Here is a 27,978-nt window from a genome sequence, read left to right on the forward strand (position 1 = left end):
TTACGTTTCCACGTCAGTGCCTGCTTCTTGCTTTTCCACGTCAGTAGCTGATGCGTTAACTCTGTGCATCAGTACTTGACAACTTGCTGCTCACACCAATCTTGCCAAGCAAAGACACCACACCTTTTTCCTCCAATTCATTCGTTTAGTATTGCAACTTACAGTCGGCTGACAATAATATGGGATCTAGTCCTCAAATTATAGGGGATTAAAACTTACTCACCCATTAAGGAGCCACATTGTTGATTGTTGTCCTGTGCAGTACCCTACTTAAAGTGGCATTGTTGGAGGGATTTGTGCATTAAAACTGTATTCTAAAGCCGGATAAGGGCCCATTGCAAACAAATAAGATTAGCATAGATCCAAGTTCAAGTTCAAGTGAGTTTATTGTCATGTGTCCCTGTATAGGACAATGAAATTCTTGCTTTGCTTCAGCACACAGAACATAGTAGGCATATTACTACAAAACAGATCAGTGTGTCCATATACCATAATATAAATATATACACACATGAATAAATAAACTGATAAAGTGCAAATAACAGAAAATGGGTTATTAATAATCGGAGTTTTGTCCGAGCCAGGCTTAATAGCCTGATGGCTGTGGGGAAGTAGCTATTCCTGAATCTGGTTGTTGCAGTCTTCAGGCTCCTGTACCTTCTACCTGAAGGTAGCAGGAAGATGAGTGTGTGGCCAGGATGGTGTGGGTCTTTGATGATATTGCCAGCCTTTTTGAGGCAGCGACTGCGATAAATCCCCTCGATGGAAGGAAGGTCAGAGTCGATGATGGACTGGGCAGTGTTTACTACTTTTTGTAGTCTTTTTCTCTCCAGGGCACTCAAATTGCCGAACCAAGCCACGATGCAACCGGTCAGCATGCTCTCTACTGTGCACCTGTAGAAGTTAGAGAGAGTTAGATAGACATCACTGTCAGCCTGAACGAGATGAGCCAAAATCACTTGTTCTTTACTTAAACGATTCTTTGAAAAACAGAAATAGAATTTAGAACTTAACAATAGAATTGCAAGGAAATTAAAGCCTTTTAATTGTTCACCAATTTATGATCTGCAATGTTTTCCTTTAGAGCTGTTAGAATAAGATTCAGTAGAAACTTAGAAAATTAATTTGTAAACTAAAAAGTAGAGATGGTATGCCTCAGTTTGCTATTAAATTTTTCCTATCTGATCTTAAAGCTATGCTGTCTAGCTGTTGATTCTCCTACCCTGCGGAAAAAGACTCTAAACATTCAGCGAATCAATCATGATTTCATACAATTCTATAAGATCACCCCTTTCCTACACTCCAAGGAATAAAGTCCTAGCCTGTACAACCTTTCCCTCTAACTTAGGCCCTCGAGTCCTGGCATAATTCCTGTCATTCTTACCTGCACTCTTTCCAGGTTAATGAATTCTTTCCCAAGGCAGTGTGACAAAAACTGAACAGAGTACTTCAAGTGCAGCTTCATCAATGTCTTGTATAATTGTAACATAATATCCTAACCTTTACACTAAGATCCCTGACTGATGAGGTTGCTATAAGTCTTGTATTAACCGGGACATCCGTATATTGGGCTAAATTGGTTTGTCCCATACCGGACCGCCCTTGTCCTGTATTTGACTGCTACTACTCGGGTTGAGGGGATGTCGGGTCGGAGCGCCGTGTCCGGCCCAGCCTCACCCGTCCAGATGTAGTGCAGCCCGTGGAGTGCAGCAGGAGAGCCTCGCTCGTGGCCCCGTCGGTCAGCAGCCCAGCCAGCTGTCCTGATCCCTGATACCACATCCTCAATATATATGCCATGAACATTTTCATTGAAACCATTGATACCGAAGACAAACAACAAAGGCTCAATGGCAATCCCTGAGATAGACCACTCATTACAGGTTTCCAATTTGAATGACAACCTTCCACCACTATCCTCTGATTCCTACCATTAAGCTAATTCTCTTTCCAGTTAGCTAGCTCTCCCTGGATCACATGCGATCTAACTTCCCAGAGCAGCCTATTATTCAGAACCTTATCAAAGGCCTCTAAAATTCATATAAACCATGTCTATGGCCCTGCCCTCATCAGCCTTCTTGGTTACTTTGTCAAAAAACTCAATCAAAGTTGTGAGACACGATCTCCCATGCACAAAATCATGATAACTATCCCTAATCAATCCCCGTCTTTCCAAATGTATCTATATCATATCCCTCAATATCCTCCCTTTTTGCACATTCTTCTGTAATTTTCCACAATATCCTTTGATGTAATTGATCAGGTAAAGGAGATTTATCTACCTTCATACATTTTAGTACAGATTACTGGGCTGCAGCAGATGCTGAAGGTGTGCTCTCAGTATGGCCTTGATTATGACATAAAGTATAACGCTAAGAAAAGCCGCATAATGGTAGTTAGAAGCGCTGAGGACAGGGAATCAACTTTTCCGACCTTTTATTTGTCAGACAGTCCTCTTGCAGTGTGTGAGGAAATTAAATACTTAGGTCATGTCATATCTGATGACTGGAAGGATGACAAAGACCTCTACCGACAGCGCTGTAAAATTTATCTTCAAGCCAACATGCTTATAAGGAAGTTTTATATGTGCTCTGACCATGTGAAGTGTTCCCTGTTCAGAACCTACATCACACCGTTATATACTGCTCAATTGTGGTCTAAGTATAAGAAAAAGTGTATGCAGAGGCTCAAGGTAGCATACAATGATGCAATGAGGTTGCTACTTCGTGTCCCTAAGTGGCATAGTGCCAGTCAATTGTTTGTGTCCACTGGAGTGCCAACCTGTGAGGCACTCTTAAGACAGCTGATGTTTAGTTTTATGTGTCGCCTGGACAAGTCGGAGAACCACATAATTGAAGCCCTAGTCAGCCCTCTGAAAAGCTGCTATAGATTCACTTCTAGGCTAAGACGACATTGGTGCAATAGCTTATATATATTTTAGGCTAATATGCTATTTCTTAATGTATCTTTGTAATTCTTTGTACTGTTTGATGTGTATATGGACCTGTGTCTGAAATAAAGCTTTACTAATTAAGGTTACGAGGTCTCCACTTGAACCTGGCCTTGATATTTGTGGTTGCCACAACATATTAAATCATGCTGAATGCAGCTCCCCATTTTATCTTTCAGTAATTGATGGTCCAACTCGCATCACCATCAGGGAGGTCGCTGATACCTTTGCTTTTGTGGAATGGATGCCTCCCAAAGCCTATATCGACCATATCCTCCTGTCATATGGGCTGACCAGTGGAACACATAACATGTCGATGCTGAGACTGCAGCCCACACTGACCCAATACTCCCTACAGAACCTGAGACCTGGCACACAATACCAGGTGTCAGTAACTGGTGTTCAGGAACACAGACAAAGCCAGCCTGCGATCGCTGTTTTTACCACAGGTAAAGGAGATTATTTGTCCCCTGTCTGTGTGCGTGCGTGCATCTAAAGGACGAAGGACACTTCTGTTAGCTTCGTCTCTGACTGAAGCCATGCCTTATTTAGTGTCTGAATCATAAGGCATCTTTGTAACTGTAGTTCTTAGTATCTGAATTAGGAAACGTCATTCCTTTCATGGATATCCATACCTTTCGGCTAGGTTTATTATTGTCACATATGCTAAGGTACAATGAAAAGCTTTGTTTTGCATGCTATTCAGTCAACGGGAGTGAGGAGCAGAAAGAATGAAGGGGTGGAACAAGTCTTTGGCTATTTTGGCTGCTTTTCCAAGGCAGGGTGAGGTGCAGATGAGGCCGATCTGTGCTACATCCAAAACTCAGCAATTTCTTGCGGTCTTTTTATTCCTCAGTCTTTGGGGATTTAATTTCTGTGGTATTAACTGGGATTGTTTTAGTGTTAAAGGATTAGAGAGGATGGAATTTTTAAAGAGCATCTAGGGGAGCTTTTTGTGCCAGTATGTAGATAGTGCTACCAGGAATGGGCCTATGCTAAGCCTAATCCTAGAAGATGAAGCTGACAAGTGAGAGAAATGTCGGCAGAGGACCCATAACTGGATGAGTTTCAAAGGACCTATGGAAAGGGATAGGATATTTGGGAAATCGTGAAAGCAGGAAGGAAATCAGAAAAAGAGCAAGGGACATTGTGGACCAAAAAAGCACTCTGTGCATGGAGCGAGAACATGTGCACAAGGTCTTAAATGAGTTATCAACTGTATTTGCTGAGGACAGAAAAAGTTGAGAACATATTCAGATTAACAAAATGAGATATGAAATATGAAAAGGAGATAGAAATGTCTTAAATGTTAATGAATTTCCCAGGGCATGATGAGATGTATACCAGTCTGCTGTAGGAAGCAAGTGTGAGGCGTTACACTTTGGGAGATCAAATGTAAGGGGAAAGTACAACATTATTGGCAGAGCCCTTAGCAGCATTGGTGCACAGAGTGATTTTGGGCTCCAAATCCATAGTTCCCTGACAGTAGCAACATAAGTAGCTGGAATGGTAAAGAGGTATATGATATGCTTGGCTTCATTGGTCAAGGCATTAACAAGCAAGGCAATGCCTCAAAGTTGTACACTTGGACCTAGAGCTGAGGTTGATTGCCCATTGCATTAGACCTTGCCATTGGCCAGAGTGTGGAAGAAGTCAATGGTCCAGTGCCGTCTGCCTTGGTTCTTTGTGCAAATAATCATGCTTTGTGCTTTATTCCATAGAGATTGATGCTCCCAAAAACCTGCGTGTTGTGGCTCAAGGATTCAGCAAGCTGGATTTGGAATGGGATACCAGTCAAGCTGACATTGATAAATACAGAGTGGTCTACAGCACGCTGGCAGGAGGACAGTACCATGAAATGATCGTGCCCAAAAGTACAGGGCCATCAAGCAAGATCACACTGACTGGTAAGTTGCAGAACTTCTGACATGCACCATGACATCAGATCAGATTTCCCATCCTTTAACGTTTTAATTATCAAAATGGCTGCTGTCTAGAGCTCGAAGGAAAGAGCCGCAATCAGAGGTACACATAGTGCTACAGATAATCAACCATGTATGGATCATGATCATGGTATTAATAATGAATGTAGCTGCCAATGAGCATGGTATCAATGGTTCAGGTGGTGATGCCAGGATTCCAGGATGCTGGTGGTACAAAATATGTTGCCAATGAATGGAACAGTTTTGAAGATTCTGACATGGGCGTGGTTCTTGCTGTTGCTGATGAAGTAATACAGTAAATGTGGAATAGGGTCAAACAGTTTTAGTTGCAAGAGAAACAGAGTTTATGATTCGAGCTGATGACTTTCTTAAGCTATGAAGTTGTTAAGATATTGGTGCCTGTGACAAAGACATTGGTACCAATAGTAATAACGAATCTAGCAACAGAGGAGGCCTAGGACAGATAGGTCAATGTAGGCATGAGAAGGTTGACATGCAATAAGAAGCTTGAGATGGCGATTGAGGACAGAGTACAGAGCAAAACGACCGCCTGGTCTGCACTTGGTTTGTACAATGTAGAGGATGCCACATCAGGAGCACAGAATACAGTGAACAGGTTGGAAGAGGCGCAATTGAATCTCTACCTCGTCTGGAAGGGCTGTATTGGGTCCCTGGATGCGGGTGAGAGAGATGTAGAGATGGGTGTTGCACTTCCTATGGTTACAGCTGAAAGTGCCAAGGGAGGAGGAAGCAAGGAAATCATTGTGAAAATAATCCCTGTGAAAATCAGAAAGGATTGAGCAGGGAAGATGGAACCGGTGATGGGATCACTTTGGAATTCTATGGAGATGATAGAGGATGCTCAGTTGGACACTGGTGGAGCTAAAGATGAGGACTAGGGGAGCTCTATTTATGTTCTGATTGGGAGTGTGGGGGTGAGAGCAGAATGCAGCGAATGGAGGAAATGTGTGTCTGGAATCCATCAACTATGGCAGAAAGAGCCACGATTCATGAAGATGGAGGATATTTTAAAAGCTCTAGAAAAGAAGGGCTCAAATTGAGAAAATGGCAGAGGCAGAAAAACTGAGAGAAATGGAGAGCATCCTCACGGGAGGCAAGGTGGGAGAAGAATAGACATAGCTGTGGGAGTTGGCACGCTTATAGATGTCAGTAGTGTGTGTGTCCCTGAGATGGAGACAGAGAGATCCAGAAAAGGGAGAGGGGAAAGGGATGGTCCAAGTATTGGAACATTTTTTCAGGCAATACTAAATTGTAGAACAATACATAGAAACTTATGTAGAACAATACAGCCCATAATATTGGTTCCAAACATGATCTCCTTTGCCTGCACGAGATCCAACTCAGAGTTATCCCCCTCATTCCCTGAATTCCATGCTTTTTTTAACTCAACCTACATATGTGCTTCCATCACCACCCCTAGCAGCACATTCCAAGCACCCATCACTCTTTGTGTTAGAAGAATTTTCCCGCACATCACTTTTAAACTTCCCCTCTCTCACCTTAAAGCTATGTCCTCTAGTCTTTGATATTTCCACCCTGGGAAAAAGGTTCTGACTGACTAACCGATCTATGCCTCTATTAATTTTATATACTTCTGTCAGGTTGTCCCTCAACCTGATACTCTTTGCAGCTAATCCCTACCAATAAAGGGGGAATTTTTGGAAACCTCTTCTGTCCTTTATATATTCTGTATAAAGGACCGAATAAAATTGACTTTGACTTTACTCTCTCTAAAGCCTCAAGATCCTTCTTGTAAAAATCTCACACAATACTCAGTGCAGCTTTACCAGTTTTATAAAACTGCGCCACATTTCCTAGCTCATCTCAATGCCTCAATTGATGAAGGCAACCCGTACCACACACTTTCTTTACCACTCTATCAACATGTGTTGCAACTTTCCGTGAGCTGTCGATGTCGATCCTAAGATCCCTTTGTACTTTAATGCTGTTGAAGATCTAGCTATTAACCGTACATTTTTCTCTTGCATTTGAACATCTCAAAGTGGAACATCTCACTATTGCTCAGATTACACTCGATTTGCCATTTCTCCGCACATTTCTGCAATTGATCTATCTTCCACTACATATTTTGACAGCCTACCTCACTTTACAGAATACTACCAATTTTTGTGTCATCTGCAAACTTACTAACCAACCCATCCATTTATCGCAGTTGTTTATATACAGTGAAGACACTGTACATACAGTGAAGACACTGTACATACAGTATATCCACATACAGTATACCTCATACATACAGTATATCTCCATACAGTATATCTCAATCTACATACAGTATATCTCGAACAACAGTGGTCCCAGCACAGATTCCTGCAGAACACAACTGGTCACAAACCTCTAGCTAAAATACCATCTTTCCATCACTAGCCTCTATTGGTAAGTCAGCTCTGATTCAAGCTATCAAGTCACTGCATGTTAATCTACTGGATGATCTTTCCATGAGGGATTTATCACATGGCTTGCTAAATCCATGTAGACAGCATCCACTACGCTACCCTTATCAATCACCTTCGTTGCCCCCCTAAAAAAACACTCGCACGTTAAGGGACGACCTGCCCCGGGCAAAGCCATACTGACTGTTCCAAATTAACCCATTCTCTTCCAAAAGTGAGTAAATCCTTTCCTGATGAATGCACTCCAGTAGTTTCCCTTACCAGTGAAGTGAAGCTCACAAGTGTATAATTTCCTGGATTATCTCGACATCCCTTCTCAAACAAAGAAACAAAATTGGCTCGTCAGGACCTCCCCTGCAGCTATAGAGAATACACAGATCTTTGTCAAAGTCCATGCAATCTCTTCTCTTCCTTTCTCAATAACCTGCAGTAGAGCCCATCACGCCCTGTGGATTTATCCACCATGATTTTCAGGTAACCCAAGACTACCTTCACCTTGATCTCAAACTACCCTTGAATATCAGAATACCAGCACCCATCTCACTATCATCCATGTCCTTCACCTTGGCCAATACAAATGCAAAATACTGGTTGAATATCTCACCCACATCCACTGTCAGCATGTTGACATTGTTAGCAGTGTTGATTTATTTTCATGGTGTCACCTTGTATTGTCTCTCTATTTTGTCTGCAGATCTACTGCCCAGTACTGAATATGGTATCGGAATATCAGCTGTAAAGGAGACGAAACAAAGCGTTCCAATCACCATGAATACAAGGACAGGTAGATTCCCAACTACCCCCTTATGTGTTCCAACTCTAGGCTATCACAAACACAGAAAATTCTGAAAGTCAAACGCAGCAGGTCATCCATTTAAATCATTAATTTCAGTTCAGAGGCCTTCGAGACAAATGCTGCCTGGTATGCTGAGTGTTTTCAGCATTTTCTGTTTCTATTTCAGATTTTCAGTATGTGCAATGTTTTTCAAATTTCCCCAGTAAACTATTTAATGTTCACTTTCAATCACATTAAATATTGGTTATACAATTCAGCAGTTGGGGTTTTGGGAACAGTTCATGGTAATGATTTGAGGTGAAGACCTTTCCTCAGATCTAAGAAAGAGAACGCAAGTTGGTCTAAGTGGTGAAGAATGATGTCGCCATTGAATGAACATTTGAGCTTGATTTTCTAAAGTGATGCTAATGTTGTGACGTTTGGGTCATGTCGTACAGCCCTAATGGATGTCCTGAGCAGGTCAGGATATACAAATGAAAGAAATAAAAGGCAGGAGGTGGGGGGAGTGAGCTGGGGAAGTGGAGCAAAGGAGAGCACAAATGGCCAATTCTGGTAGCATCAGAACGAAAGTGCAAGTTCATTAAAGTTGGAGAATTTATAATTGAGTCTGACAGGTTGTGATGTGCCCAGATGTAAATTAAGGCTGGTAGGTGATGGGTTGGATCAGATGTGGTAGGGGTTAATGGGCAGATGGATAAGGTGGGGAATGGGGATTGCTGAGATAGAGGTCAGTGGGTGATAGGTGGAAACAAATAGGAGAAAAAATACATGAGGCATATGGAACAAGGTGGGGATGAGGAGGGGAGGAGAGGGATAGAGACAGAGTGTGGTAGGTGATGGGTGGAACCAGACGAGGAAAGGATGATGGGCATGTGGAACCAGGTGGGAGAAGGGGATAGAAAAGTGACCCAAGTAAGAAGAAACTCAGCTAGATAAATATATGGGTGATGATAGATGTAGCCAAACTGGAGAAGGATGATGGGCCTGGGTAATGAGGGGAGAGAGGTGGTAAAGGTGAACAAAGGGACAGCGACCTGGGTAGACTGCTGGAAGTGAGAACGGAACACATGGAAGGGGTTACCTGAGGTCGGAAAATACAGTGTTCATACCGTCGGGATGCAGGCTGAGGTAAATGAGGTGTTGTTCCTCATTCAGATCTCTCTGTTGCCTTCATGCGTGTTGGATCTGCAGACCTGTCTGATTTTCTGATCCCCATTTGTACCTTTTGTTTTGCAGCCTTGGATCCACCACAGGACATCTCCTTCAGCAACATCTCTCCAGATTCGGTGACCATAACCTGGCGCAAGCCCAGCGCTGCCTTTGATCATTACCAGATGTTCTACCATCCAGTCTCAGACCACTGGGGTAATCAATGGCCTCTACATTTCTTCTAGAGAATCAAAGTGTTGTGCAATGTAGAAACTGACTCCTTGGCCCTCCATATCCATGCTGACAGTTACGCCAATCTCTGTTAATCCCACTTGCCTGTATTAGGGACTAACTCTACAGAACGTTTTTCCTTCCATTATTTATTATGTAAAAGAATATGTGTGTTATGATTGTGTTTATAATTTGTTTGGTTGTTTTGTTGTTTGTCTTTTGCACAAAAGTCCGCGAGCATTGCCACTTTCATTTCACTGCACATCTCGTATGTGTATGTGACAAATAAACTTGACTTGACTTGACTTGACTTAAATCCATATCCTTCCTTGCCTTGCTCATTTAATACCTATCCATGAAATCTTTCATTTCCACTTGGGAGAGCAAACTAAACCTCTGTCTTGGCTTGGGTTTGCTTCATTTCCTTTGTGCTCCGGTTCCTGGACAATACCTTGACCTTACAAACCTCTGGATCACAGGTCAGTGGACTGCCACTGCACCCATGGTGAATACTAACCGAGAGACTGCCGATGCAGAGCAGACTGGCTGTGTTTGGGTTGCTGCAGGGTGGGAATGACGATGAGATCAGGTGTTGTGTGTGCAAGGAGGGGGTGTTTCTCTCACAGGGCCAAGATGTTGATGATGTTGATTCTCACTGACTGGTCCTCTTTCTGCTCTGGATTTCAGATGGCATGGAGAGCGTGAACATTTCGTCACTCCAGAATGAGTACACCCTGAACAAGCTGCTGCCTGCAACTGAGTACGCGGTAAAACTGAGCACAGTTCAGGGGCTTGCCGAGAGTCCGCTCACATCATCCACCGTGCAGACAGGTCAGCAGCTTAACATAGGGAGCAAACTCTGCAATCACTGAATATAGTCATAGTGTGGTGGTACATCATAGAAACAGGTCTTTCCACCTGCTAAATCCAAATCAATTGCTTTGCCCATTGCACTAACCCAGTTTGCCTGGATTATGATTAATATCTACTGTGCCTTGCCTGTTTGTATTCTTACTGTACATTGATATCCCTATACTCTAGCCCATTTACTATAAACCTATTAGAAAACTTCACCTCACACTTTCCAGGTGAAACCTTGGCTGTCTTTTCATCATCCACATTTTCAACCCACTCTATATTCTGCTGTATCCTTTGACATCTCCCTCACCATTCACAACTCCATTAATTGTTATGTTATCTGCAAACTTACTAAACAGAATACCTACATTTTCATCCATATCATTAATATGTTCCACAAACCCCTTCATCATTGCTCTCTGTCTTCTATGTTGGATCCAATTTAGCAACTCTCCTTGGATGTCATGTGACGTAATCTGTGGGATCAGCCTACCATGTGGAACTTTATTGATGGTTTTACTAAAGTCCATACAGACAACACCTACTGCTTTACCCGCATCAATCATCTTTGTTACTTCCTCAAATAAATGTAGCCTATTTATGAGCCTCTCCCACACAGTGCCATGCAGACTATCCCTAATTTGTCCCTGCTTTTCCGAATATAATCCACCCATTTATCAATCCTGCCCCTCAGAACATTTCCAACAAATTCTCAACCACTGACCTTCAGACCAAGTGGCTTATTCTTGCTTTCCATCTTGAATAAATGTATCACCATTGCTGTCTTAGAGTCATCTGCCATCAACCTTAGGCTGGCAGAGATTTACCCATCTCTGTCAGTGGAGGCCTCAGGTTGTATGCCCAGTGCAGATAACATGACAAAAGTCAGCACTGCATGAAATGTGTTGGTAGGTGAACAGAGCTGTACACTGTCATTAATGAGGGATATAATGATGTTGATAATGACCTATTCCTCCGCATATCTTCATAGCAATGGACAGCCCGTTCGATGTGCAAGTTGCCAACGTGACTCCAACTGAGGTTCAGCTGATGTGGGCTGCACCTCAGGCCGCGGTGCAGAACTATGTTATTATTGTGTCACGCAGCCAGGGTAAGTATTTCTTTTAACTTGAACAGTCCTTGCATTGCCTGCTCCGTTAAATACCCAGCAAATCCCCGCTTCTTTATCCCTGCCCCATCCCAGTCCCAGTGTGCACCATAAAGCACATGGTTCATTTCCCCTTTTCCCACCCTCTTCCTTCACCCCCCTAATTTGTTCCGCTTATGTAGTGTTTTCTTTGTCAATGTATTCCTACAGCCTACACCCCCCCACCCCCCTTCTCTCCCTTTTCTCTCAAAAAACATGGACAATAAGAGTAGGCGGAGGCTCTTGAGACCTACTTTGCCATTCAACAAATCAAAGTAGATCATTCTCTTCAGATCCCGGATACCCACCTTCTGCTCATTATCCAAAATTCCCTTTGCCATTAACAAATATATTTACCTCCCCCTTGAATGCATAAAATGCCTTGGTCTCAAGTGCTTTCTAATATACTCATTGGAAGTCTTGCTGGTGCTTTTCGGGAAAGGGTTTAAACTAAGTTGACAGGGAATGGGACACGAAAAGGACAAACATTCAGGGAAAACTAAGAAAACTCACTACAGGCCTAAACACCAGCAGTGGATAGAGGAATATCTATGTAGGCAAATAATAGAGAGGTGATTAAAATATGCTTGTGGTACTGCAAATTTCAGATTCATGAATATTAACTGGCATTGCCTGAATGTAAAAGGCTTAGCAGGGTAGAATTCTTTGAGGCATGATTGGAACTCATCTAAGGGAAAATAGCTGATCAGTGAGTGTGGGGGACCATTTTGTGTGGAAATGTGTGTGGGACCATTTTGGAGATTGTATACACAACTGGGCATTTCCAGGAAGGAACTGCAGATGCTAGTTTAAACCAAAGATAGACACAAAAAGCTAGAGTAACTCAATTGGTCAGACAGCATCTCTGGAAAGCAGGAATAAGTGATGTTTCAGGGTGAGACCATTCTTCAGACTGAGAGTTGGGGGGAAAAGGAAACAAGAGATATAGACGGTGATATAGAGAGATATAGAACAAATGAATTAAAAGATACGCAAAAAAGTAACGATGATAAAGGAAACAGGTAATTGTTAGCTAAGGTCTAGGTGAAACAAGTTACAGACAACGAGACACAACAGCCGACCTTGAAGCTAGTAGGATGACATGTGTGGGAGAGGGATAGAGCGAGAGGGGATGCAAAGGTTAGTTGAAGTTAGATAAATCAATTTTCATACCGCAAGACTGTGAGTTGCCCAAGTGATATATGGGGGGCTGTTCCTCCAATTTGCATTTGGCCTCACTCTGACACTCTGACAGTGGAGGAGGCCCAGGCCAGAAAGGTCAGTATGGGGATGGGAAGGGAAATTGGTGTTTGGCAAACAGGAGATCATGTAGGCCCAGGTAGACGGAGCAAAGGTGTTCAGCGAAATGATCACTTCGTCTACGTTTGGTCTCGCCGATCTATAAGAGTCCGCACCTTGAACAACGGATACAGTACATGAGGTTGGAGGAGGTGCAAGTGAACCTCTGCCTTAGCTGAAAGGACTGTTGAGGTCCCTGGACAGAGTCGAGGGAGGAGGTATAGGGACAGGTGTTGCATCTCCTGCAGTTGCAGTGGAAGGTACCTGGAGAGGAGGTGATTTGGGTGGGAAGGGATGAGTTAACCGGGGAGTTGCGGAGGGAATGGTCTCTCTGGAAGGCGGAAAGAGATAGAGATGGGATGATGTGACTAGTGGAGGCGGCAAAAATGTTGGAGGATTATATGTTGTATGCGATGGCTGGAAGGAAGTAGGATGAGAGTTTTTATCCCAAGAGCCAGCTGGCGCTGGTAGTCTGAATGTTTTCTTTTAGTTAATATAATCTATCATTCTGAAAGGAAGACCTCTTTTTACAATGCTGATTTCCCGCTGCACCCTGTTCTCATGTCACCACACCCAAACCACCCCCCCCCCCACCACATCTCCCCCTACCCACTACCCCCCCAGCTGTTTAGTCCACCTGTCATGCTTATTCACCTGTTGCTCAATGCCAGCAGTTCTCTTGTTTTTGTGCAGATGTTGCAGACAAGATTCTTATCGATGGGTCTGTGACACAGCATCGACTGATCAATCTCCAACCATTCACCAATTACTCGGTCACCGTCTATGCCACCAGGGGGTCCATGACCAGTTCTTCTGTCTCCCTTCGCTTCTTCACCCGTATGTACTTTTTTGTGGACTTGATCATGAACTAATCTATTTCTGCATTCACTTAAGGCTGCACTATCTGTGCAACAGTAAGTGCCATCAGTAACCAAGGATGGACACAAAAGTGCTGGAGTAAATCTGCGGGAGTAACTTCAGACCTCGAGGTCTTCAGGTCTCGACCCGAAATATCAACCATTCCTTCCCTCCAGAGATGTTGCCTGTCCCGTTGAGTTACTCCAACATTTTGTGGACATTGAATGACATTGGCCTATATTTACTGAGTGAAGATGTGTGAAATCTGGAGTAATATTTGCTTGTAGACATTGTGAAAGATGTGGAGAGTATTAGCATCAGGGATGCAGTTAGCCTGTCAGTGTCAGTACAGGGGGAGTGTTACCATGATGTGTGAGGGAGGTGATTTGGCAGCATGGGGTGACTATCAAACTGATTGTGTGCGACAAGATGATTAACATCTGTAGAAATACAGTCAACAGTGCTATGATGGGTTACTGAGTAACAGTGTGAAAGGATGATATTAAAATCAATTCATGACGGTAACACAGGAATTAGATAAAATAGACACAAAATGCTGGAGAGAAGGAATTGGTGATGATTTGGGTCGAGACCCTTCTTCAGACATTGGGGCTGAAACCCAATTTGGGGCCAAAATGATCATAGAATCATAGAATTGTACAGCACATAAATGATCATTTTTAACCCATCTTGTCCCTGCTGATTGTGACGCTGATCTAGACTAATTACATTTTCCTGTACAAGGCTTGTATTTCCTTACTCCTTTCCCATCCAAGTGCCTGTCCAAATGCATTTTTACATTTTAACTGTATCTGCTTCCACTATCTCCTCTGGCAGCTCCTTCTAAATAACCATTATCCTCTGTTGGAGCAACTCACTCCTCAGATATCCTTAAATATTTTCCTTCTCTTCCTTAACATTTGCCCTCAGTTCTAGGCTCGTTCAAGACTCCCCTGTGCTAAGAAATAAATGTAGACTATCTTTTCTATGTAGGCCTGTCATCATTTTATTAACATCTCTCATATCACCCCTCAGCCTCCAAATTTCCAGTGAGAATAAACCTACTTTCTATCCACTTTCTCCTTAAAACTACAGCCTTCCATCCCAAGCATCTTGGGCACTCTCCCAATTGATACCACATGCTTCCTATAATGTAGTGACCAGATCTGTACTCTATACTTCAAGTGCGGATTGACCAATATTAGTACAGCAGCAACATGACATCCCAACTCTTATATCAAATGCCTCGGCAGGTGAAGGTAAACATACTAAATGCTTTTTAACTACCCTATTTACCCACCTTCAAAGAGTTATAGACTTGTACCCCAAGGCCCCTCTGTCCATCAACGTTCCCAAGGTCCTTGCCATTTACTCCATACATGTGCACCAATACTTTCCAAAATGCATGACTTCACACTTTAGTGCAGGTTAGTTGAGATGCAGCACGGAAACACCGAGTCCATGTCGACCAGCGATCGCTGCACATTAACAACATCCTATACACACTAGGAACAATTTACAATTATACCAAACTAATTAACCTACAGACCTGTACATCATTGGAATATTGGGGGATTCCGGAGAAAACCCACGCGGGTCACGGGGAGAACATACGAACTCCGTTCACACAGCACCCGTAGTTAGGATTGAACCCGGGTCTCTGGTGCTGTAAGGCAGCAACTCTTTCGCTGAGTTGTGCCAAATAGTGGGGTGAGAAAAGCCGAGCGAATGTTATGGGTTGGTAACTTTCCATCAGAGTTGGTCACTAAGGAGATCTGATGCTGGTTTAATCTTGGATTTTGTTGGAGGCTAAGGAATGGGAGAATTAAAATGACAGAAATCTGAAAACTCAGGATCACTACTGCAGATGAAGGCGATGTGTTCTGCAAAGCAGTCATGCAATATGTGTAGGGATTCTATAGTGAGTGTTGACAGTACTCAGGGCTGCCAACTCTCACGCTTTGAGTGTGAGACTCACGCCCTCAAGCAAACTCTCACGCCCTCACGCTCATCAGAAATTTCTCACGCTCAGTGGTGAGAAATGTGGTGATCAACGAAAATTTAAAAACTCGGATAAGCTGCATGGTCCGCGGGTGTAGGAGAGCCGGGGCTGCGGGAGGGATGGGAGCAGAACCAGCGGCCGGAACAGATGCGGGTAGCCGGGACGGACGAGTGTTTGCCAGGGCCGGCGTGTCACTCGCTGCAGCTCTGGCCATGGAGCAGCTCTGGACCGTGCAGGTGTCCCGGGCGTCGGAAACGTTGCACCGCTGCCGCGAGTCTCTGTGCCGGAGGGACCGACTCTCAAAGGGAGGTGGAGAGAGAGAGAGGGGAAGGAGACAGGGGAGAGAGAGAGGGAGAGAGGGGGGAGAGAGGGGGGAGAGAGGAGAGAGAGGGGAGAGAGAGGGGGGGTGAGAGTGGAGAGAGAGAAGCGGGGGGAGAGAGGGGGGAGAGGGGGGGGAGGGAGAGGGGGGAGAGGGGGGAGGGGGGGGTTGTGAGAGGGCGTGAGAGGGAGGGGGGGCAGAGTGTCTGAGAGGGGAGAGGAGGAGAGAGGAAGAGAGAGGGGCTGGAGAGGGAGGAGAGAGGTTAGGAGAGAAGGGGAGGGAGGTGGGAGAGAGAGGGAGAAGAGAGAGGGGTGGTAAAAGAGAGAGGGGGAAAAGGGGGAAAGAGAGAACCAGGGGAAAGAGAGAGATAGGGGGCAAAGAAAAATAGATAGAGACAGAGGAGAAAGAGAGGGGGGGGGGGGCAAGGGGAAGAGTGAGGTAGGAGGGAGAAAATGGGGAAGAGAGGAGGAGAGAGGGGGGACGAGAGAGAGGTGAGAGGAAAGACAGAGAGAGAGAGGGGAAAGAGAGGGGGGAAGTGTGAGGAGAGGGAGAGAGAGAGGGGGAGATAGAGAGGGAGGGAGAAAGAGGTTGGGGGAAGCGAGGGGGAGAGAGAGGGGGGAGAGAGAAGAAAGAGAGAGAGAGAGGGGAGAAAGAGGTAGGGGAAAGAGAGGGGAGAGAGATTGAGGGTAAAGAGAGGGGAGGGAGAGAGGAGAGAGGGGACACGAGAGGGGGAAGAGTAAGGTGGGAGGGAGAGAGGGGGGACAGAGAGGTGGAAGAGGGGGGAAGAGGGGGGGGAGAGAGAGAGGGGGAAGGAAGAGAGGGAAGGGGAGGGGGGAGAGAGGAGAGACAGAGAGGGAGAGAGAGAGAGAGAGAGGGGGAGGGGAGAGATAGAGGGGGAGAGAGAGAGAGAGAGAGAGGGGGGTTCGAGAGGAGAGAGAGCAGAAGAGAGGGGGGGGAGAGAGAGAGAGTCTCTGTGCCGCATTTGCCCAGGTGACCGGCATGGATCAGGCTGCGGCTCGGTGCATCCTGGAGGACAACCAGTGGCTGCTGGAAGTAAGTACCAAGCACTGGGTAGAAACGGTGGAAGCTAGTGGACATCAAATGGGGGTGGTTGGAGAAAGCATCCTGCTTGCCTGCTAGATTTTCACTTATTGTAACTGCAGGAAAAATGTTCCCAATGTTGGGGGCGTTCAGAACCATGGGTCACAATTTAAGAATAAAGTGGACAGGAGGGGCGGGGGGGGGGGGGGCAGTTAGGACTGAGATGAGGACAAACTTTCTTCACGTAGAGAGATGTGAATCTGTGGAATTTTCTGCCACAGAAGGCAGTGCAGGCCAATTCACTGGATGTTTTCAAGAGAGAGTTACATTTAGTTCTTGGGGCTAACGACATCAAGGGATATGGGGAAATAACAGGAAAGAGGTACTGATTTTAGATGAATAGCCATGATCATATTGAATGGCAGTGCTGGCTCGAAGGGCCGAATGGCCTATTCCTGCACCCATTTTCTATGTTTCTATGCTTGAGTATATGGCAATTAAACTCGATCACTTGATTTTGAATCATTCATGCATGGTGGAGGTATAATGTAGTCGTAGAGTGATACAGTGTGAAAACAGGCCCTTCGGCGCAACTTGCCCACACCCGCCAACATGTCCCAGCTACGCCACCTGCTTTTGGTCCATATCCCTCCGAACCTGTCCTATCCATGTATCAGTCTAACTTTTTCTTAAATTTTGGGATGGTCCCTGCCTCAACTACCTCCTCTGGCAGCTTGTTCCATACACCCATCTCCCTTTGTGTGGATAAAATTACCCCTTAAAAAGTTACCTCTTAAAAATACTTCATACAAAAAACATTGAAATCATACTTCTACAATGCACTAAAACATGATTTTAATACATCAAATTTCAAAACGTTCCTACCCTTCTTCCACACCCTCTCCCCACTCGGTTGCTCCACTCCCTCACCGGGTACCACCAAGGCCAGTGATCCGTGATTGCACAGCCTCCCCCCTTTCAAAAACGCTCCAATCCAATTTAAAGCATATATATTGCATTCAAGTGTAAGTTATAAGACTCGCTACAGTATGCACCATATTGTACAATTTCAAGCTGAAAAATGCAAATGTTCCGTACCAATGGGACGGGGCACCCCTCCTCCCACCCTCCTCCCACCCTCCTCCCCCCCCCCCCCCCCCCCCCCCCCCCCCCCCCCCCCCCCCCCCCCCCCCGGTCGCAATGCTCCCTCGGGCTTGGTCTCTCGCAAATTTCTCACTCCCAACTCTCACCCAACGTTGGTAGCCCTGGTACTACACTTAATTATAAATTATAAAGGAGATTAAACAACAAAGCATGAGTCTGATGAAGGGTCCCAACCCGAAACGCCACCTACACTGTATCTCTAGATATGCTGCCTGATCTGCTGAGTTACTCCAGCACTTTATATCCTTTTTTTAATGCATGGGTTTAAATTTATTCAATGACCTTAGATACTGAGGTGGGTAATTCAGGGAGTTACATTAATACTGGAAGAAATTAACTTGCATACAGAGAGGGATTAACATGGCATGGATCACAGTGAGTAAAAGCCCCTATGATGGAGGCACTAGGTGGCATATAATGACACCAGTGATAGGGTTGGATACATACTGTGGAAGGCTGTGAAGCTCTCGGCTGCTGCTTTCTGCTCTGTGGTCTGAGTAGTCAGTTATTAACATAGAAACATAGAAATAAGGTGCAGGAGTAGGCCATTCGGCCCTTCGAGCCTGCACTGCCATTCAATATGATCATGGCTGATCATCCAACTCAGTATCCCGTACCTGCCTTCTCTCCATACCCCCCTGATCCCCTTAGCCACAAGGGCCACATCTAACTCCCTCTTAAATATAGCCAATGAACTGGCCTCAACTACCTTCTGTGGCAGAGAATTCCAGAGATTCACCACTCTCTGTGTGAAAAATGTTTTTCTCATCTCGGTCCTAAAAGACTTCCCCCTTATCCTTAAACTGTGACCCCTTGTTCTGGACTTCCCCAACATCGGGAACAATCTTCCTGCATCTAGCCTGTCCAACCCCTTAAGAATGCAATGTTCTCTGTTGCAGCTCTGGACTCGCCGAAGTACTTGACAGCCAGTGAAGTGAGTCAGAAGAGTGCAAGGATTTCCTGGCAAGCTCCTCTGGCTGAGATTGAGAAGTATGTGCTGTTGTACAAGGACAGCATTGGGCAACAGAAGGTAGGCGTGCAGGACACCACATGCTCAGAAGCAACTGTCTCAACATGGCAACAGTTTTATATTCACTTCCAAACAGCTATTTTTCCCATTCTTCTACAACTCCGTGTTAGGTGACTTGGAAGGCACTCCATGCAGCAGGAGAGTGCACAACCAAGTTTTTAAAGAGGAGTACATGCAGCTCTTCTGAGGCAAGAAACCAATGGCAGTGAATGGATGAGGGCAGCAAGGGAAGAGAACGCTATTGTATCTTGTGCTGTGGCTGGAGGTCCAACAATCTTCCAAAAATGTCCAGTCACCTGGTGGGAAACTCATCAAGGTTTTGTGGTACAGGGTAATGTGTTTGCATTTCTGTTGTGCTGCTGCAAGTAAGAATTTCATTGTTCCATTTCAGGACATATGACAATAAAATCACTCAACTTTTGATATGTATGGGTTAGTGGCTGAAGACAATATTTTGGGATGTGTAATACTGCTGATTTGATGTCTTGGGTAAATGATTGGGTAAATGTATCCACTTCCTTCACCTTTGGGAAGAAGTATTTCATTTTGCCATTCCTGAATACCTTGGCCTCGATAATGCTGTGTTCTGCAAATATCTAATACAGACGTTGAGCCTCGTGTGCAGTGGGACCGAACAAAGTTGGGGACAGAAGTGCCAACTGATGAATCATTGCAACTTTCTAAATTCACTCTTGTAGGAGCTGATCCTGGAAGCAGAGGATACGTGGATACAACTGGAGAGCTTGTCAGAAGCAACTGAGTACACACTGAGGCTGCAGTCTGCACATGACACCGTAAAGAGTTTACCAGTGGAGATTGTGTTCACCACAGGTATGAACAATCTTACAGCACTGGTTTCCACCCACCAATGAGGCAACAAATGTTACGACCACTGGGAAATCTGAAACAACATCAGCTACTATTTCAGAGATGTGGTTGCGAAGTGACCAAGGCTGGATAAATAAATATTTCAGGTTACAGACCCTCCCAGGGTTATGAACCCCTCTGTATGGACGAGCTCCCACAATATTATTAAAATATAAAATCTGGCATATCAACGTATGTTTATTCCTAAAAATGGCAGAACTGGTTTCCACTCTCCACTTTTAGTAATTGATCATATCATCGTAACATGCTTTAGATGCCATCCATTACAATAATTAATGTCAAATGACTTTGGTGTATTTTCCAACTTATGGACAAAATCACTTCATGTGTGCCAGTAAAAACACAAACCATTTGCTATTCAGGGATGGTTGTGTATTTAATTTTTAGAAAGGATGGGCAAAAGCGGAAACGTAATAGATTCCTGATAACAAGGAATGGATGGAGAGGGGGCCTCAGCTTTGAAAATGAAGAAATGGAACCTGTTTGGGTAGAGCTGAAAAAAGCGAGGGGCAAATGTCATTGGTGGGAGTTGTCCTTGGGCTACACATAGTCGTGGGTAACATGGAGCATGTTACTCCAAGCCCAAACTCCAAGCCCAAACTCCAAGCCCAAACTCCAAGCCCAAACTCCTAGCCCAAACTCCTAGCCCAAACTCCAAGCCCAAACTCCTAAGCCCAAACTCCTAGCCCAAACTCCAAGCCCAAACCCCTAGCCCAAACCCCTAGCCCAAACTCCAAGCCCAAACCCCTAGCCCAAACCCCTAGCCCAAACCCCTAGCCCAAACCCCTAGCCCAAACCCCTAGCCCAAACTCCAAGCCCAAACTCCAAGCCCAAACTCCTAGCCCAAACTCCAAGCCCAAACTCCAAGCCCAAACTCCAAGCCCAAACCCCTAGCCCAAACCCCAAGCCCAAACTCCAAGCCCAAACTCCAAGCCCAAACTCCAGGGAAATTAATGGCATATATAACATTGACAATGTTGTAGCCGTGGCAAACTATAATCTACATGAAGTCTGGCAAAACAGGTGAGCAGTAATTCTCAGGGTACACATTTACAGGATATATGTACAGGGGTGCTTTTATAAATCGGAGTGTGAAAGAACAAGAGTGAACAGGCTAGTTTAGATGTAAATGTGATAAAGGGTCTTTGCCCAGAAACATCAACTTGGTTTCTCTCTCCATAGATGCTGTCCGACCTGAAGAATGTTTCCAGCAGTCTCTGTTTTTGTTTCAGATTTCCAGAATCTCTTATATTTTTGATTTTCATTTCATATCTAGTGCTATAAGGATAAATAAGGTGTAATTCATGACATGGCAGTTAAGGGTTTTTTTAGGCATTGGTAATCATGGCACTAAAGTGTTGTGGTAAATTATAGTCTAAGCTGCAACCAGGGTCTTACTTCTGAATATGATCATAGAAACATAGGTTCAGGAGGAGGCCATTTGGCCCTTTGAGCCTGCACTGTGACCATGACTGATCATCCACAATCAATAACCCGTGCCTGCCTTCTCCCCATATCCCTTGATTCCGCCAGCCCCTAGAGCTCTATCTAACTCGCTTTTAAATTCATCCAGTGAATTTCTGTGGCAGTACAGGAGCATGAGGATCAGGTTGGCTCTGGTAGATTGGGAAACTATTTGACGTTGTAGTATATTAGCAATGGCTACCATTTTAAGAATTTTGAAGTACTCCCTGTCTGTGCACTGGGACCGCAGTCCCTGTTTTCCCTTTTCCTCTGACTGGGGCTAGATCCCTGCTGCACACACTGTGGCTAGGTCCCTATTCTCCCTTTTCCCTCTCCCAGGGTCCCCAGTTCCTGTGCTCTCCGTTTACGCACTAGGACCAAATCCCTGTATCGTTGGTCCACTCACTGAGGTCCCTGTTCACTCACGAGGTCCCTGGTCCCTATGTCCCTTGTCTCTGTTTAGTTTAGTACAGAGATACAGTTCTTAGGAGTTTTAGAGTCTGAAGAAGATTACCGATTCCTTTTCTCCAGAGATGCTGTCTGACCCGCTGAGTTACTCCAGCTTTTTGTGTCTGTCTACAGATTTTAGGAAACAGGCCCTTCAGCCCACTGAGTCCATGCTGACCAATGATCACCCATGCATTAGTTATCCCAGTTTGCATCTTACACACTAAGGCCAATTAACAGAAGCCAATTAACTTACAAACCTGTGATTGGAACTTCCAGTGCAGCCTACCATGCGGAACCTTGTCAAATTCCTTGCTGAAATCTCTATACAGAACCTCTAGAGCTCTGCCCTCATAAACCTTTCTGGTTACATCTTCAAAAAGCTCAATCAGATTCATGAGTAATCTCCCATGTACAAATCTGTGTTGACTATCCTCAATCAGCCCTTGTCCATCTAAATGCATGTATATCTTATCCGTCCGTATACACTCTACAAATAACTTGGGCACCTGCAAAAGATCATGGATTCAATTAATATTTCATGGATATGCCAATCTGTCTGAAACCCCCCTTGTAAAGTTAAATACATTTGTATACGATTTAAGTGCCAATATCAATAAACTCTAAAACCGTTGCTTCTCAACTTTTATTGAATCCCAAACTAATCCAATAAAAAATTCACCCTAACATCACCATGATCACAGTGGCAAGAATCAGCTCGTCATCATTATAAAATGTAATTAAATAAAATTACATTCTTGTATCACCTTGATAAAATCGAACAAACTAATCATTACCCATTGACACACGATATTTTATTGATCCCCAATGTAAACAATATATAACTGAATCAAATAAATCTCTCCTTTGAGAGAAAATAAGAAAGCAATTTCAAGATTAGGGTTATTCTGTGAGAATGAATGCAAATTTACAGGTTAACAATTTGTTCGTGTAGTACTTCTTGGAGTCAGATGTGAGTTTGAATTTCAGCGTGGGTTGTTGAATAAATAAAATTGAGAATCATCACTGGAGGTTTAAAATCTGAGTGAGTATGAGTTAAGCCTGGAGACCAGGTTGTTTTTAACCATTTATTTTGTATTTTAGCAAGCAGTCTTTATCCATATCCATGGGACTGCACTCAACACCTACTTAATGGAGACACAATCAGTGGCATCTATACGATCTACACCAACGGAAGGCCACATCTAGCTGTGCAAGTGTTCTGCGACATGGTGACTGACAACGGGGGATGGACTGTGAGTAACACTTCACACATTCTATGTCGTTATTTCATTATATCATAAGTGATAGGAGTAGAATTAGGCTATTCGGCCCATCAAGTCTACTCCGCCATTCAATCACTATCGTTCCCTCCTAACCAAAGATACTAGAGGAGAAAGATAGACCACTCCTACAAAATCCAATGGACTGACGTGTAGTACGCAACATTTTGGGAATAAGACCCCGACCTCCGTAGTTCGGTGTAGGAGATCTTGTCGACGAGTAATCGACAACATCTAAAATTACAGTAAAATATCATATAGAATTAACATAAGAACAAAATTGATTATAACTACATCCCTGCAGAATGGATGATATGTCACTTAAATGCAGTTGTTTTCAGGGGTGGGGAGAGACATGTACCCTGTATATTGAAGTTGCATTTTTCCTCCAATAGGAAATTATCTTAAATGTAGACGAGCTTACACTAGCATGCATGCCTTACAACAAGAACAAAACCAAAAATGTACAGCAGTGTAAAATTTGATATGTTTATTATTTTTTAAGAAGGAGCTGCAGATGCTGGAAAATCGATGGAAGACAAAAGTGTTGGAGAAATTCTCCAACATTTTTGTCTACCTTTGTTATTGTGGTAAGTCTAGATCTATAAAAGAAGACTTTCGAATAACTTGCTCATGTACCAAAAAAACATCTTATATAATATAATTGCTCATGTACCAAAAAAACACTAGTGGGATCATAAGAATAGAATTTGTATTTGTGACAGTCATCATACATTGGAAGGGAAATTAAGGCTTTAATGTGTGCTCCACGTGGCATGTCGTTGTTCCCTATGACACCATTTATCATGTATTATAAACACCATTGATCCGTGTACATTGTGTACATTTAACTAACACCATTTATCCTGCATTTTAAACACCATTTCAAAGCGGCTTAAACACACGCCGATTCGGAACACTCCGCGGCTTGGAGGTCCCGAATCTGCTGCTTCCTACCGGAGACCTGGGCTTCACGATATTATAGGCCACGGGGCGGCAGTCGCAGCTCTTCTCCGGCAGGGGATCCCAGACTCCGCGATGGAAAGCCCACGCTGCGCCCGCGACTAGAAGCTCCACAGACCGTGGCTTCAGGATGTTATAGTCCGCGGGCCAGCGATCGGAACACATCTTCTGGCAACCCCCGGCTCCACGATCTGAGCTGTAGGAAAGAATCGGGCAGGCTACACGGCAGAAAGTAATAATTTTTTTCTTACCTTTCGTCTTTAGTGGGCAACCTGAAGAAAGACGGGTCAGGTGGCTTACATTGGCGATTTGAGCAATTTATAGCAGAACAGCACGCTACGTTTGTAGATGTGGACGCCATGACTGAAGCCGATTTAAAAAAAAAACCCTCATATATTTGATTCCCAAAATGGCGCGAAAAAATTACCCATATGCCGTTTTCGCCTAGTGATTTATCTTGCTCCTCTAGTATCTTTGCTCCTAACCCCATTTTCCTGCCTTCTCCCCATAACCCCTGACATCCATACTAATCAATAATCTATGTATCTCTGCAGTAAATATTTCCACTGACTTGAATTCCACAGATTCACGACCCTCTGACTAAAGACATTTCACCTCAACCTCTTCCTAAAAGAACTTCCTAAAATTCCATGACCTCTAGTCCCAGACGCCCCCACTAGTGGAAACATCTTCTCCACATCCACTCTGCACTTTGTGCAGTGATGTTGTGAGGGGCCAGAAACGAACTACACAGCTTACTCACTGTTATACGATCCACCGCTGCATGAGATGAAGCATTGTACCGCACATTCGGGATCTGAGCAGCACATTTAAGAAGGAAATCAGGAGGTCAAAAAGGTGTCATGAAATAGGTAGATAAGATTAAGAAAAATCCAAAGAGATTTTATTAGTACATTAAGGGAAAAATAAAGTATAGAGCCCCACAGAAACAAAGCGGTCATCTCTGCGTGGAGCCACAGGAGACGGGAAAGGTCCTCAATGAGTATTTCTCCTCTGTTTTTACCATGGAGAAGCACATGAAGACAGTCTTCCTGACTGAGATATCTGAACCATCATCTTTCTCCCTCTCGCTTTTATCTCCCTTCTCTCCTCTCCCCCTCTCCCACTCCCTCGCTCTTCCTTGCTCTCACTCTCTCTCTCTTACTCTTCACCGCTTTCCCTCTCTCACCCTTTCTCTTTCTCTCCCCCTCTCATTCCCCCCTTCCCTCTCTCTATCTCCCTTGTTCTCTCCTCTCCCTCCATCTTTCTCTCCTTCTCCCTGCTCCCTTACCTTCTACTTTCTCTTCCTCTCTCCTTTCCCTTTGCTTGCCCCCTTCTTTCACTCACCCTCTCCTGTCTCTTCTATCTTTCCCTCTCCATGTTCTTGACAATTGTTTGCTCTGAAGTTCCTCTATGGAAGAGCAGCAAACAAATCAAACCTGCCCTCGTTGGTTCAGCATGGGCCAGATAAATTGTACCTCATTCTTTTGCCTCCCCCCCCCCCCCCCCCCCCTCCACCACTGCTCCAGGGTATGTGCAGAATATACTGGGCATGGAGTAATCTAGTCTCCCCTGATTACTGGGGAGATAGGAGATGTAGCTGACAACATGTTGATTCAGCTGATTCACCTGTTATGAGCATAATTTCACAGAATGAGTATCCCATGCTGAATATGAGTGAACAGTGCACTGCCCTTTCTCCAATGCAGGTGTTTCAGAGACGACGGAATGGACTGACCGATTTTTCACGGACATGGGCAGAATACCGCATGGGCTTTGGAAACCTTGAAGATGAATTCTGGCTGGGTAAATAAAGAAATCGCAATGGCTCGAGTTGATGCAACCATTTCTGAACAAGATTCCCATTCACCATCAATTCTGTTGTTTGATCAGATGCAATTTCTCAAGATCTCCCCTTAGAAACATAGAAATTAGGTGCAGGAGTAGGCCATTCGGCCCTTCGAGCCTGCACCGCCATTCAATAGGATCATGGCTGATCATCCAACTCAGTATCCCGTACCTGCCTTCTCTCCATACCCCCTGATCCCCTTAGCCACAAGGGCCACATCTAACTCCCTCTTAAATATAGCCAATGAACTGGCCTCAACTACCCTCTGTGGCAGAGAGTTCCAGAGATTCACCACTCTCTGTGTAAAAAAAGTTCTTCTCATCTCGGTTTTAAAGGATTTCCCCCTTATCCTTAAGCTGTGACCCCTTGTCCTGGACTTCCCTAACATCGGGAACAATCTTCCTGCATCTAGCCTGTCCAACCCCTTAAGAATTTTGTAAGTTGTAAGCTGAAGATAGACCCAAAAACTCAACGGGTCAGGCAGAACAAGGAATAGGTGATGTTTTGGGTTAAGACTCTTCTTCAGACTAAGAGTCAGGCGAAAGGGAAACAAGAGATATAGACAGTGATATAGAGATATGGAACAAATGAATGAAATTCCCTTTGGCTGCTGTTCATGCTGGATAATTGGGTAATAACAATCGTACTATCAGCTAAGTTCCCGACATATCAGAACTGGGATAGATGGCATCGTCAGTTACCCAACAAGTCACAACTTTTCACGTCCACTTCCACTTCCATGCAGCGTTCCAAAGTGAGGATATTTTCTATCTCCCTGGTCCTTTTTGGCTGCAATGTTTGAACCTATAGCACCCTCTGGAGGTGAAACAAAATTATTGTCTTCCCTCTCATCCATACCACATAACCAGCCATCTACACAAACAGACTCACTCTCTACACACTCTGTTCCCCCAGTTTTACTCTCAAACACACTATTCCCTTGGTCTCACTGTCTAAAAACCATGTGCCCAATCACACACTATTGAACCCCCATTCTTGCTCTCCTGTTTTCCCAGTGTCACGGTCTATATACACACACACACACACTACTCCCAGCCTCACTCTCTACACATTTACTGTTCCCCTGGTCTTACCTTCCACCCATACATGCATATATTCACGCGTATACACACACTTCCCCTTTGTCACACTCTGTAAGCACCCATCTCACTATCTCATCCTCTACAGAAACACTGTTTCCTGTCCCATTCACATTGACAGAATTGTCCCCACCGGTATTGTGCAAACACCATTGTTGTGCATTGTCAGAGCCATCACCAACAGCACTATAGAGTCATATTCATAGTTTTACAGCAGCTAAGTCGTCTAAGCTGACCATGCTGCCTCCTAAACTAATCCCATTTGCCTGCATTTGGCCCACATTCATTGAAACCTTTCCTATCCATGTACCAGCCCAAATGCCTTTTAAATGTTGTAAATCTATCCAGTTCCCTGAAACTTCCTCTCACAGGTTGTTCCATTTACTCACCTGCTCCTCAGGTCCCTGTGTGAAAACCTGCCCCTCAGGTCCCTCCTATATTTTTCCCCTCTCAACATTGCCCTCTAATTTAAGCATTCCTTACTTATTCTGAACAATATTACTTCATCGCCTTAAATTCTATTGTTTGTCCGGATGCAATTTCCTTTCTGCTGGTATTGTACATCACGGTGTTGTAAGCTCTGAACCCACAGCACCCTCTAGAGGAGAAACAAAATCCTTATCTTCCCTCTTCCCACAACCAACCATGTGCTCACACTGTTCTCTTGGCCCCACTCTCTACACACATTATTCCCCTTCTCTATACATTATGTTCCCCGAGTTGCACAGTCTGGCCCAATGGTCTCATGTTGTACACATACTGTCA

The 27,978-nt window shown here is 44.4% G+C and overlaps 1 protein-coding gene across 1 annotated transcript in view; it reads left to right on the forward strand.

The window, feature by feature from the left end:
• tnr (tenascin R (restrictin, janusin)) overlaps positions 1-27,978 on the forward strand; it is a 61,879-nt gene that overhangs the window by 21,698 nt on the left and 12,203 nt on the right. Inside the window, exons 7-17 of the mRNA XM_055642051.1 lie at positions 3,127-3,396; positions 4,669-4,854; positions 8,020-8,109; positions 9,358-9,486; positions 10,189-10,332; positions 11,351-11,470; positions 13,499-13,642; positions 19,089-19,219; positions 19,918-20,050; positions 23,123-23,274; positions 25,974-26,070. Coding sequence (XP_055498026.1) covers positions 3,127-3,396; positions 4,669-4,854; positions 8,020-8,109; positions 9,358-9,486; positions 10,189-10,332; positions 11,351-11,470; positions 13,499-13,642; positions 19,089-19,219; positions 19,918-20,050; positions 23,123-23,274; positions 25,974-26,070 — 1,596 coding nt within the window. The remainder of the gene's footprint in view (positions 1-3,126; positions 3,397-4,668; positions 4,855-8,019; positions 8,110-9,357; positions 9,487-10,188; positions 10,333-11,350; positions 11,471-13,498; positions 13,643-19,088; positions 19,220-19,917; positions 20,051-23,122; positions 23,275-25,973; positions 26,071-27,978) is intronic.

The sequence above is a fragment of the Leucoraja erinacea genome, chromosome 10 (genome assembly GCF_028641065.1).
Source record: "Leucoraja erinacea ecotype New England chromosome 10, Leri_hhj_1, whole genome shotgun sequence".
In the NCBI taxonomy this organism is placed as follows: domain Eukaryota; kingdom Metazoa; phylum Chordata; class Chondrichthyes; order Rajiformes; family Rajidae; genus Leucoraja; species Leucoraja erinaceus.